Source organism: Myotis yumanensis, unplaced genomic scaffold (assembly GCF_028538775.1).
Source record: "Myotis yumanensis isolate MYYU_CA2020_CCGP unplaced genomic scaffold, mMyoYum1.0.hap1 SCAF_7, whole genome shotgun sequence".
Classification (NCBI taxonomy): Eukaryota; Metazoa; Chordata; class Mammalia; order Chiroptera; family Vespertilionidae; genus Myotis; species Myotis yumanensis.
The window spans coordinates 60442535-60456768 of record NW_027223758.1 but is presented as its reverse complement, the minus strand read 5'-3'; the positions used below and the strand labels follow the sequence as shown (position 1 = coordinate 60456768).

At 44.6% G+C, this 14234-nt stretch overlaps 1 protein-coding gene across 1 annotated transcript in view; it reads left to right on the top strand.

Moving 5' to 3' along the window:
- Positions 1-14234, top strand: part of LAMA1 (laminin subunit alpha 1) — a 155728-nt gene that overhangs the window by 94016 nt on the left and 47478 nt on the right. The window contains exons 30-35 of the mRNA XM_070420638.1: positions 4603-4724; positions 7030-7116; positions 7425-7618; positions 8587-8729; positions 10869-10958; positions 13080-13191. Coding sequence (XP_070276739.1) covers positions 4603-4724; positions 7030-7116; positions 7425-7618; positions 8587-8729; positions 10869-10958; positions 13080-13191 — 748 coding nt within the window. The remainder of the gene's footprint in view (positions 1-4602; positions 4725-7029; positions 7117-7424; positions 7619-8586; positions 8730-10868; positions 10959-13079; positions 13192-14234) is intronic.

Here is a 14234-nt window from a genome sequence, read left to right as displayed (position 1 = left end):
GCCCACGGCTGCTCTAGGGTCTTGAAAACCAGGGAGCTCATATGTTAGGGGGAGCTTTTAATGTTGGGAGTTGGTGTTACCAATCAAAAACCAAAAAGTCTGCTTCAGTCCTGTTCACCATCTAATATTTATTCTTTAACAGCCATATATATCTCTATCTCTATCTCTATCTCTATCTCTATCTCTATCTCTATCTCTATCCATACATGTATCCTATATAATAAAATGCTAATATGCAAATTGACCTAACGGTGGAACGATTGGTCGCTATGACGCACACTGACCACCAGGGGACAGACGCTCAATGCAGGAGCTGCCCCCTGGTGGTCAGTGCACTCCCACAGGGGAAGCGCTGCTCAGCCAGAAGCTGGGCTCACAGCTGGCTAGCGCATTGGTGGTGGCAGGAGCCTCTCTCGCCTCTGCAGCAGCACTAAGGATGTCTGACTGCTGGCTTAGGCCCGCTCCCTTCTGGAAGCGTGCCTAAGCAGTCAGTTAGACATTCTCCAAGGGCTCCCTGACTGTGAGAGGGTGCAGGCTGGGCTGAGGGATCCCCCTGAGTATACAAATTTCATGCACTGGGCCTCTAGTGTGTGTGTGTGTGTGTGTGTGTGTGCGCGCGCGTATATGAAACTTTTTAATACATTTTCTTTTTAAGAGAGTGGTTGCAAATTTTACTTCTAAAGAGATGCCAGTTTTAGGGGCCAACTGGGTCCCAGTAAAATCTATTTTCATCAGGTAAAGTAGGGATACAATTTTAAAATGAAAAATACTGGAATCATTTTTAATAAGAAAAATGTGAGAGAGAACCAAGATGGCGGCGTAGGGAGTGGACCTGTGTGTGCTGCTCTCTCACAGCATCATTGAAACTATCAACTATGAAGTAAACAACCGCCACTCAGAACCATGGGGAAGTTGGCCCAGTGGGAGATCTACAACTGGAGGAAAAGAAAGAAGCGCAGTGAGACTGAGTGGGAGCTACGGAGGCACCAAAACCAGAGGTACGCAGTCACACGCCACGCGGGCTGCAAATGGATTCTCGGTTTTTTACGAACCCTCGAATCCTCTGGGCTTGCTCGGGGCGGGTCTCTGAGGCCCCAGATCCCACAGGGAGAGGCGGCCACGGCCTTGCAGTGGTCGGAGAGCGAGGGAAGCTCTGACACGCGGCTGCTCGCCGGCACTGAGGGACAAGAAGTCCTGGTGTCCCCGGGAGGCGAGGGGCGCGGAGACGCTGCCATCGCTATTTCCTCCACGCTGGTGACTCCCTGTGACCCCGCCCTACCCTCAGGGCTGTGCCAGAGGCACAAGAGGGAATGACTGTGCTTTTACAAACTCTCAAATCCACTGAGCTGGTTCGGGCGGGTCTCTGAGGCCCCAGGCCCCAAGGCGAGAGATGGCAGGGCCTTCCAGTGGTCAGAAAGCGAGGGAGGCTCTGGCGCTCGGCTGCTCGCCGGCACTGGGGGACGCAAAGTCCTGGAGTCCTGGATAGGCAAGGGGCCGCTGAGTCTCCGCCCCGGCGACTCCTTGTGACCCCGCCCTACGCAATTTACATTCCCATCTGGGCTGGGCCAGACTCACAAGTAGAAACGCCTTTGCTTCTGCAAACTTTCAAATCCACTGAGCTGGTTCAGGCGGGATCATGAGGCACCAGACCCTACGGGGAGAGGCAGCACGGCCTTGCAGCCATCAGAAAGCGAGGGAGACTCTGTTGCACAGCTGCTCGCTGGCACTGGGGGACACAAAGCCCTGGCAGAGATTCAAGGGGCCGCGGAGACTCAGCCAGTGCTATTTGCTCCGCCATGGCGACTCCATGAGTCTCAGCCCTAATCAATTTACATCCCCATCCAAGCTGTGCCAGGTGCACAAAAAGACCCACCTGCGCTTTTGCAGCCTATCCCAACAAATTGCAGACTTCAACTGCTCGCAGCCATGGGAGACACACTCAAGAAGCAGACCCAGGAGAACCAGGATGGCGGCATAAGGAAGAGACCTGTGCGTGCTACCTCACACAACAACATCGAAACTACCAAATATCAGACAAACACCTATCATACAGAACCATGGGAAAGTTGGCCCAGTGGAAGCTCTACAACTGGAAGGAGAGAAAGAACATTGAGACTGAGTAGGATGTGACACCAAGTACAGAGCCCAACCCAACAAACTGCAGATTTCAACTCCTCGCATAGAAAGAAGCGCATTGAGACTGAGTAGGATGTGCAGAGGCACCAAGTACAGAGCCCATCCCAGCAGGCTGCAGATTTCAGCTCCTTGCATCTGGGAGGGACGCAATCGGGGGGCAGAGTCGGGTCCAGGGCCGGCCAGGGCTGGGCCTGACTCGGCCGGCACTGTGGAACTGCTGTACCAGCAAGCGCACAAACATGCCCACTGGTCCCAGTCTCTTGTGGGGCGCTGGGGGACAGCAGACAGGCAGTCTGTACACTTGGTGGAGGGCAGGAGTGCTGGATGTTCAACCACCAGGAACGCCTGGAGATTTTGTCTGGTGGGGAGCCGCCGGCAGCGGACAGAGGGCCAAACTTCCTGTTTCCCCAGTAAGGCTGGGATGGCCCCGGTGAGGTCGGGATGGCCCCGGTGAGGTTGAAACGGTCCCGGTGTGGTAGGGACGACCCCGGTGAGGTTGAAACGGCCCCCGTGAGGTAGGGACGACCCTGGTCAGGTCGAAACGGCCCCGGTGTGGTAGGGACAACCCTGGTCAGGTTGAAACGGCCCCCGTGAGGTAGGGACGACCCCGGTGAGGTTGAAATGGCTCCCGTGAGGTAGGGACGACCCCAGTCAGGTCGAAACGGCCCGGTGTGGTAGGGACAACCCCGGTCAGGTTGAAACGGCCCCCGTGAGGTAGGGACAACCCTGGTGAGGTTGAAACGGCCCCCGTGAGGTAGGGACGACCCCAGTCAGGTCGAAACGGCCCCGGTGTGGTAGGGACAACCCTGGTCAGGTTGAAACGGCCCCCGTGAGGTAGGGACGACCCTGGTCAGGTCGAAACGGCCCCGGTGTGGTAGGGACAACCCCGGTGAGGTTGAAACGGCACTGGTGAAGTCGGGACGGCCCCGGTGAAGTTGAAACAGCCCCCGTGAGGTAGGGACGACCCCGGTCTGGTAGGGACAACCCCGGTCAGATCGAAACGGCCCCGGTGTGGTAGGGACAACCCCAGTCAGGTTGAAACGGCCCCAGTGTGGTAGGGACAACCCCGGTGAGGTTGAAACGGCCCTGGTGAAGTCGGGACGGCCCCGGTGAGGTTGAAACGGCCCCCGTGAGGTAGGGACGACCCCGGTCTGGTAGGGACAACCCCGGTCAGGTCGAAACGGCCCTGGTGTGGTAGGGACAACCCCGGTCAGGTTGAAACGGCCCCGGTGTGGTAGGGACGACCCCGGTCAGGTTGAAACGGCCCCCGTGAGGTAGGGACGACCCCGGTGAGGTTGAAACGGCCCCCGTGAGGTAGGGACGACCCCGGTGAGGTTGAAACGGCCCCCGTGAGGTAGGGACGGCCCGGGTGAGGTTGAAACGGCCCTGGTGAGGCTCAGACGGCCCGGGTGAGGTTGAGACTACTCCAGTGAGGTTGGGACAAATAAAGGGGACCAGTATGGACTGATGAACAGGGGTAGATACAGAAGCAGAACAACATTGAACAGAATGTTAAACTACAGTGGGAAGCCTGGGGAGGGTTGGGGGGTGGGATTAAGAGACCAACTGAAGGACTTATATGCATGCATATAAGATTAACCAATGGACACAAGACACGGGGCGGGGGTGGCGGGGGGTAGGGACCGGGGGAATGTCAAGGGGGGGAAAAAAGGAGACATATGTAATACTCTTTGTAATACTTTAAGAAATAAAAATTATTAAAATAATAAAAAAAAAGAAAAAAAAGAAAAATGTGAAAGTAGTTTTTCAAACATATAAAAAGGTTTCTCTCTACATCCTCTCTTGCTGCCCACTATATAGCCTGAGGTAATGCATTTGCTCAGTGGTTTCTGTCACTGCGTCAGACCCAGTCCAGCGCCCAAGGCCAAACAAAAGCAGGTTTTGTGTTGGACTCGATGTCAAGAACTGCTTGGTCTTTTAGCTTAATTTTTTTAATAGCCTACTTTTAGGTCCAAATGATGACATAAATTTTAACTGGAAACGATTTTGTTATTGCAGGAGTCTATTGGTGCAGCTCTAAACCCTGCGTTTTCTTCCCTCACTGTCTGTTTCACACATCATTTATTCATTCACTCTGATCTTTCAACTCCCTACATGTGATCATTGAACCCCAACCATGTGCAAAGCCAGTGCTTCAGATCACTTTAAATCTCTATATATTTTATATTCAAATTTTAAGGATCAAAAGCTAGCTGCTCTGTGGATATTTTCCATAAGAAGAATGTGTTAGTAAGTTCTAGGCTGTATTGGATAAGTACAGTTTTATAATGAAAGAAGGCCACAGAGCTGGCAATATTTCCATGATTTAACAAACTTGAAGAAACTACTCCCTTCCCTAAGAATAAAAATAAACTGACATGAAACATGGTGGTGCTTAGCTGTTACCAGATAAGGATGATTTCTAACAACTTCCCATTTTCCCTCTTCTTAAACATGGGGCCCCAGAACTGCGGCGATAACACGTCTGGTGACCACTGTGATGTGTGTGCTCCCGGGTTCTATGGGAAGGTGACGGGCTCAGCCACCGACTGCTCTCTGTGCACCTGTCCTCACAGCGGCCCTGCCAGGTGAGCTTGTGCAGATGCGCTGCACACCTGCCCCACTGAAGCTTGGGGTGATTCTGTTTTCAGCCCCAGTTTCCAGGATCTGTACATGTCTGTTTTAATTAATATTTTCCATGTGTTGAGAATGGCTAATTTTAGAAAAAGTGTTCAATTCTCACTAGCACTTGAAGAGAATCTTTTCAAAAGCAAAGTATCTGTGTTGGTATTGGGGTGTGAAAATGGAACCAATTAAAGAAAGGACTTTCAAGTTGTTGGGGTTTCTCTTTTAGTGTGTGTGTGTTTTTTTGTGTTTTGTTTTTTTTAAAAGAACAATTTTAACCTCCGACCTATGTATCCAGTGTGCCTAGAGGTGAATTATTATTAATTTTATGAATAATGACATAAGGAATTCTGTTCCTGTTTAGTGTAAGGGAACAGGTTTAGAATTTATATTTGGTGATGATTGATGAAATGCAGAAATGCTACATAGTGATGAAACTGGGGCCAGGTTCTCCCTGGCACTCATGATGATTGTGTAGAATTATCTGCACACCAAAAAGAACCAGAGATTTTAAGTGGAAGTTGGAATATCTGTGTGTCCTCTTTGGTTTTAATGAAAATTGTAATTCATAAATATCATTTCATCATTGCTTAGAATATTTGACACGGCATTGAACACAGGAAGATCAAATATACACATTTAGTATACTAAAATGAAGTTTTCTTTTCAATATTTCTTTGAATCTTCTATCTTCTATTATCTCCAAGAAAGCGATGCTTGATGGTGAATACCAAAGGAGAGGCACTGTGTACACTTCCCTTGTAAACTACCAAGCACCCTAAAATTTATTGTTACCATTAATGTTTTGTATTAAATCTGTATATAAAATTTGACTCAATTCCACTCCTGTAATCTAAACTACAGAAATACTTGCATATGTGTGTAAAGATGCATACATTTAATCATTGCTTATACTCATGAGAAACTGGGGAGAAACTGAAATACCTGTCTCCGGGGGATGGATAGACATTGTGGTACATACCTAGAGTGAAATATTATACAAACACTGAGAAAAGAATAAGGTATATCTATATGTACAAAATTGGAGAAATGGCCAATTAATTATTTAACTGTGACTATATAATGTGATGCCATTTTGGAAAAAGTTTATATTCATGTGTATATTCATATCCATAGCTCCGTGGCTGTATGTGCCCGGAGAAATGTTTGGAAGAATATATCACCTTTCTACTTCTCATATTTCTGTAATGTTTGAATATTTTACTTTTTCAGTCAAAAAAGGTTCTAACCATCCCCATAGCCTATGATAATGAATTAAAGTTTACACTGCTAGGAAGAGCCTGTGGACATTTATAATGTGCTATGTACCTGAAGGGCCCTAAAATGCATGCTTTGCTTTCTACACATTTTATGTTTCCACTGAAGTCTGTCCCTTTGCTGTTTAAGGAGTAAAAATTTAAAAGTGAAGTAGGGCTGATAGAGAATCTTGTAACTCATTCTTGGAACTTCTCTTAACTGGCCCCAAACCCAAGACTGTCCAGGTGGTTTTCTTCAATGGTTTGCAGTACCCATATGTGCCTCTAGATGGCGCATGGTGTATTGTCATTTAAAACGTTGAGGCAGTGGTTGAAAAGAAAGGAAGGAATAAGCCAAAACAGAAGTCCATGACTGAGGGGGATCCATTATCAGAGTGGATATTAAACTCTGAGCAGCTCCATCATTTTGCTTCAAATTGTCCTTCACACGAATCCCTACCTTTAGGTCCATTTATTTTCAAATTCCACCCCTACTCTTCACTTTTCTTTGCCCCACCTTTTCCTACTTGCCTGTCATTGTAGCCCATTATATTCACCAGCATTTGTCCCACTCTCTTCTCTCTGCTGGTTTTCATGCTTACTCATAGTCATCATGTACAGCTCTCTGTAATCACCTTTTCATCTAATAAGTCAGATAATTCTTCACCTAAATCTCAGAACAAGACCATTCACCTGGGAAGCTTTCTTGTTTGGTGACGAATCAGGGGAAATCTGTAAGATCTGCCTCCTTCCCCTCACATGGTTGTCACTGGACAGGTTCTAATGAGTGTCTTTTGGATACAAGAGGTGCACAAGTAGTGGTTACATGTTTATTTTCCCCAATATATTTTTGCTCAGTATATTTTAAGCCCTAAAAACCTTGTCTAACTGTGCACTGTAATCACTTAATTTTCAGGACAGTGTCTTGCACCCTAAGAGTAATGAACAAGTACCACAAGCAAGAGTTGAAATTGTATAACTGAAAATTCAAAAACCATTGTTTTTCTCTCAGTTTTAGTCCGACTTGTGTCTTGGAAGGTGATCACGATTTCCGCTGTGACGCCTGTGTGCGGGGCTACGAAGGGCAATATTGTGAGAGGTATGTTATGGCGTTATGGCGTGGAAATAGCAAGGCACATCTGCTGCTTTATATTATAGGACATATTTACTAAAGTGATTTGAGAGTATCAGTTTGGTTGTGCATGATTGATATTCCAAAACAAAATCTATGTATTAAGGTAAGTAAATGCACCTTCTATGACTATCTCATCCTCCTTTTAGGATATAAAATGTAGAATGAGGTAAGTGGGACAGTGTTCTTTGCACTTCACTTGGCAGAAGTGGTTGATATATTATCTTACTGGCACTGATACTGTTGTCTGTACCTGCATATTCTCCTTTCCATAGGTGCTCCTCGGGCTATCATGGGAACCCTGGAATGCCAGGCGGCACCTGCCAGAGGTGTGATTGCAGCCCGCATGGCTCTGTTCACCGGGACTGTGACCGGGGGACTGGGCAGTGCATCTGCAGGCCAGGGGCCGCGGGGCTCCGATGCGAGGACTGTGAACCCAGGCACATTCTGGTGGAAAGCAATTGTGTTTGTGGGTATTTTCCTTCCTAACTGTTTAAAGGTGGTTTTTCCTCTCAACTGTTTTCCTATTGTTTTTCTATTACTGCGCCCTATGGCATCCGCAGGAGAAAGTCCTATTTTAATTAAGCAAGGATTGCTATGTATTCTGCCAAACTGAACTTTTCATAGTGCGTTTGGAGCCAAGGCAGAAGGTTCTAGGGTAGCAGCATTTATCTCTCTAGCACTCTAAGCAGCACAGTAATTCCAGCTTCATTAGTTTATCTGCATTAATATCCCTTTAATGGAGCCAAGTGTCCGCGCAGAGAGAGAACACCTTTGTGGGTTGTCATTTGTGTTACTCAGATTTCACTGGTGGCTTCAGCTCTTGGCTGCTGTGGGTTTTTCTCCAGTCCTGATTTATTTTAGTAGCAAGTACATGAGTGCTCATCTACAAATGTCTTCTCAGTGGTTCATGGGGAAGATGGGGGGGGAAGTAATGTAAGGATCATGGCATTCAAGAGCTTTTGTTTATGTGTTTGTTTTAAGGAAAAACACATCCATTATTTTCCCCAGTCTCCTTCTCTTGAATTTGCTGAAGGTGTGTTTGCATACTATCTCAGAAAATGACAGACCAGGCTCTGCAAGGAAACACATTTGAAATTCGTTGCCATTGGTCCAAGTCCCGAATGAGCAGATGCACTGCAAAGGTTGGAGGTGTTGACACAACGTGCACCTGACCTGGGACCCACTCGGATCAGTTGTTGCTTCCTGTGTGACCAGGGAAGTCACTTCTCTGATCTGAGTCTTGGAGTCACCATCTGAGGATAGGGACTTGTGTTCTCTGCTTGCCTCCCATGGTGTGAGATTCCGTTCCTGGAAGCCTTGTCGTATGCTTTGCCCTTATTATGACTTTATGTTGTTATTGTAAAATGGCTAATGCACACCCAAGGGAAAATGTGCAGACCATTTTGCATTAATTTAACTTTCTTTTTCTTTTAGCTTGTGATGATGAATGCGTAGGTGTGCTGCTGGATGACTTAGACAATATTGGTGATACCAGCCTTTCTGTGAACCTCACCAGCATTATTCCTGTCCCATATGGAATTTTGCCAAACCTGGAAAATACAACCAAATATCTCCGGGTAGGTACTGGGAATACAGAGATGCATCATTGAGAGATATGGAGTTGGGCTGGACAGTAGGAGTCATTCTGTCTGTCCCCCCTGCTTCCTTATTCACGGTGTGTACTGCTGGGAGGTGTCCAGCCTTCCCTTGAACGTGACCAGAGACCTTATTATCCAACACTAACTTGTTTTACTGTAGGACCCCTTCATTGTTTATGAGTTATTCATTAGATGCCTTTTCATAAATTCTACCTCACGGTCGTTCTTCACCTTTCGAATAAAGCAAAGTGCACTTGTGCCTCTTTAAGACAAACCTTGGGCTATTTGAAAATAGCTGTCCTAATACAAATACAGGAAATAAATTGGGGTGGTATCTTCTTTAATGTTGGAATCTGCTGAAGATAACTATGTTCTGTAAATGTATTATTCTTAACTTGAGTTTTAGGCGCAAAAGTTTTTTTTTAACCTGGAAGATTATATAAAAATCTCTGTGGGCATATCACCGTTTTATGTTTAGTCAAATAGGATCTGGGTCCCAAAAAGGCGGTGGGGTGGTGGTGGTGGTGGTGGTTAGAAATAGACTCAGTTGACAGCATTCTACTCTAGTATTTTTAATGCTAATTGGAAAAAAATATTATTCTTAATTTTCCTTAAAACCTATACATTAGGATTTGAGATAATTAATTCACTGTGTCAAGGATAGTCATTCCTGACTGTCTTTTTTAATTAAAAGCTTTTCTTAGATTAGACATTTCCTTAGGCAAGTGTGCCTGTGTGTGTGTGTGTGTTCATTTTTAAAATAAAAACCAGGAAATATGAAATTTTTTTTACACTCACCATAGACACAATCTGCCAATACTATTTTTTTTTTATCACTAGGGGCCCCAGGCATATAACTATATTTTAAATTTATCAAGTGAGATAAATTCTTGCCTTAAATTTTAAATATTTTTTTCTTTTTATTGACTTTATTGTGGTGACACTGGTTAATAAAATTATACAGGTTTCAGAAGCACAATTCCACAACACATCATCTGTACATTGTATTGTATGTTCACCATTTATTCCCCCATACCCTCCTCTACCTCCCCCCACCCCCTCTACCCCAGAAATCACCACACCATTGTCAATGTCTATGAGTTTTTTCTCTCTCTTTTTTCCCTCAATCTCTTCTCTCACCCCCAGTCCCTGCCACCAGCTGTCAGCCTACCTTCTATCTATGAATATGTCAATTTTAACTATGTTTGAATGATTTGCTCCCATTTAAACCACTTGCCAATTCCTTTAAATAACTTTTTATGTTTATCTAAATTATGCACTAGATTAAGAATGTAAACTCTTAACTGTTTACTGTTTTCATTGTTATCTACACAGCAACCTTGGCCAAGTCACTTAATTATCCCCCCCCCCCCCGAATAATAATATAGCCATTTTGTAGGGTTGTTATAAGGTTTAAATACAATCATGCAAGTAAAAAATTAGAAGACTGTTGGCATAAATTAAGCACTAATTGTTAGTGATTATGAAGACTTACTTAATACTTTTGTATTTTAGCCTAATAAGTTTTTTTTCTTTAAGCCTAATAAGTTTTTAAAGTGAAATTTTAAAAGTGTTAGCAATTATGGTTAAAATTGATGTAACTCTAATGAAATTAAGCCAGACTTACCCAAGAATAGCAGGAGTAATGGATTCTGCACAATACAACATACTTTAAATTCATATACTAGTATGTATGGGAAATATTATATATATAAAATTGACTTCAGAGAGGAAGGAAGAGAGAGAGAGAAAGAGAGTGAGAGAGAGATCAATGATGAGAGAGGATCATTGACTGCCTCCTGCCTGCCCCACACTGGGGATCGAGCCCACAACCCTGGCATGTACTCTGACTGAGAATTGAACCGTGACCTTATGGTTCATAGATCAACATTCAATGACTGAGCCACACCGGCCAGGCATGTATGGGGAATATTATGCAAAAGGTGGCAGATGGGAGCATGTTGCTATAATCAAAACTTACATAAATGTGATTCATTTTATTTTTTAATGCAATTTCAAGGAAAGAAGAATTTATTTCTGTGAACAAAATAGTTGGTAACCAGTGAATCAGAACATTTATTTTGAAGCATTGTGATTTGTTCTCTTCATTCTTTGTAGGAGTCTTTATTAAAAGGAAATACACAACAGGGGCTGGTAAAACTTCAACTTGAAGGTGTTACAGAACAAACAGATGACCTGCAAAGGGAGGTAAATTTTTCACACAAAGGGCTCACTTACCACCCAGCATTTATGAGCAATTGCATTGGGGCGGTCTCGAAGGTTCCAGTTAGGTCAGGGCAGCCTCTGCCTCTCAGGAGCTGTGCTCCAGGGACTTTATGATCAAATCAGTTTTAACCTTGGCAGAAATGTGTTCGTGGGGGAAGGCTCCTGGCTTAATTTCTATTGTCACCTCTGCTGAGGGAGCCGTTGAGCAGTCACCTTCCCATTTGAGCATCATTTTCTCCTATGAATCAAGGGGTGGGTGGGATTGAAAGGTCCCTGAGGTTTCTTCCTTCTCCTAAATTGGCTGCATTAACTAAGCACGTGGTGAGCACAGTGTTGAGGCACTTCCCCAACACCAGGACCACTTGCTGCAATTCGCTGGGCAGGGCCTGGCGCTGGTTGTGTGGTGTTCGTACACCCTTTGGGCTTTAGGCCATGTGCTTCTGATTTTCGGACTTTGAATGGCAAGTGAGCTCGCTCTAAAGTCAGCAAGGAATGTAGTCTGTTTATCCCATGTCAGATGAATGGAATTTCCTCATTCACAGATGGTGAGGGGGCCTATTGCCAAATTTATAATTTTCACTTACGAATTTTATGTGCACATGCATATGTGCTGGGGTCCAACCCCAGTGGGTCCAGGGGTCCCCAAAGGTGTGGACAGAGTCGGCGAAGAAGGAATGACACGAAGACAGCCTTCAGTTGATCAGCAGCCTAGTCAGGACCTCTAGCCAGGATCTCCAGCCAAAGTTCTGGTCGGAGCTCTGGTTAGGAACTGATGAGGATCTGATGAGGATCTCATGTTTATTGTCTTGTTACATCTGTATTTATACCAGCCGATTTTAATCCTGTCAATTTCTATTACAAAGGTTAGGGCGTTTCTTATCTCCATTCCAGGGAGTAAAGATTATGTAGCTTAACTACCCGCCTGGCACTTAATTAAGGGCTTGTATCCCCTCCCTATCCTCAGGGAAAAATCCCCACCTGGGGAAACAACCTTTCTCAGAGAGGTGACCTTGGTTAAAACACATGGCACTAAGGAGAGCAAACATATTAAGAACAATATGCTATATATGCCAGGTCCCTTGAAACATATGCTGTGCAGATGTTTCTTTCCTGCAGTGACTGTGTCAAGCAGCAAGGATGGACCGGCTTCCGGCAAATATGTATGTGTGTATACTTAGATATGTATATAATAGTGTATCTATACATAGATGTATCTATGTCTCTCAACATCTACACATATACATAGTGGTGTGCACCCTAAAAATAAGTATTAGCTTGGCTCCTGTTAATTTAAAATTAGTAATGATTTGGGGCGAGTTTAAGGCTTAAGTGTGGGCTCTACGTACCTCAGCAAGCAAACATTTGGTAGGAAATGATAAGCTGCTTAAATAAATTCTCTCTATTCATTAAAGAGGATTCTCTTTGGATTTTGACTATAAAACCCTTTTAGACCTAGTCTGAGTTACTTTACATTCCTGGAAATTACAACCTTTCCTTTTACCAATTATGACATTCCCTAATTTAAAAAAAAAAAAAAAAAAAAACAGCAGCTGAGGACAGCTACCAGTAAGTCTCAGCCCCTGGGCTGCCAGCTTTACATACATCATCAAATTTCATCTTCATAAAGTCCATGAGGTAAGTGCTGTTATTACCCAGGTTATCGATGAGACTAGAAGGTGTTAGTCTAGGTCTCCAGGTTGGCAGACCTGGGCCTGAAACCTGGTTTATCTGACTCCATGTTCTTAACTCCTTGACTAAGTTCTTGCGGTCAGTAAAAATTGGTTAAGATTTTTCTTTCTCATTCTGTATACTTGGGTCATAAGGTGAATATAGAATCTTCATAGTAGAGACTCTAGGAGAATCTGTGGTATAATAACCACTTAGGCTGCTTTTGAAAATATGTCATCTTTTCTCATACAAAGGTAGCAGTAAATTATTTCATTAACCACTTAATTTCCAATCCCAAAATATCAACCTTGGTTTATATGGTAGTGTAAATACTTACATTCTGGAATATATTTTGTTATTTAAAAGAGACAACTTGAACATCAAAGCTTCATATTACTCAAGTCAGACTAACCTGAGACCTTTATTTTCTATCAGCTCAGTAGAGTGTTAACAAGTAGTCAACATGTGGCCAGGGCGACTGAAAGACTCCTCAACGAGAGTCAAGATCTCATGACATTTACTGAGAAATTGAAGATAAGCATTCAAGGTAGTGTGATCAGTGTCTAGTTTGGGGAGTCTATGCTCATTGCAAGGAAAAGTCCCATTCACTCTATACAACATATGAATAGATGTGTGGTACTTGTGCTCAACTGCTAGAGCCAAGGACTGGGGATCCTGATGTGTCCAGATCATGGTCTTTCAATGAGAATTTTATCTTTTAAAAAAATGCATGCTTCCTTTTTTATTTTCTATATGATGCGCTACACTTACGTCCTAAGTATCAAGTAGATGTGGTGCCTTCCCATCTGTTATGAATTTCCCAAATTAAGACTTGTTAAGTGGTGCACAGGGTGCCAGATGATGAGCCAAGCAAGGTCCAACAACAGACCGTAGGAGAAAATGGAATTGAGGAGTTTTTTACTCACAGGTCCTGGAGAAAGTACCCAGCATGTCTCAAGGGGCCACATGGGAAGGCAAGGCAGGGATGCTGACAGAGAGACAGAACCTGGCACCTGCTTTATCTGGTTCTGTGGGTGCAGTGCTTTGGGGTTCCTGAGCTAAGGCCCAAACCAAAAAAGCAGACTTTGGGGAAGCTCCACAGGGGTCTTATCCTTGGGGCACACAGGGTGAGGCTCTGGGAGGCAGGGGAGACTGTTGATCACAGGGGCTGTCACCACAGGAACTTACATTAGCTTCTGACCCTGCGGCTACTGTCTAGGGCACATGGTTGTATGAGGGGGCAAGTGTCAGTTTAAGGTCACTGCAGGCCTCTTGGCCACAGAAAAATGGATGCCAAGGCAGCAGTGCCATGTGAGTCGCTGAGCTAACTCTCGACACCATTCCTTTGCCCACAATAGGAGCCGGTGTGATGTGGAGCTTCAGTGTTGGTCCCAGAGTGCAGCCACAATATTAGAGTAATTTACTCACTGCTCGATTGGGATGTCCCATCTGATCTGGCTTTTAGGTTGCTTTTTTTCAGTTTTCTAGCCACAAGAAATATATTCTTGCTTTTCTTTTTGGATTATTGTGTAAGGACATACCGGTAAGGAGTAAGTACAGAATCCAATGCAGATCAGACTTTATAGGGCA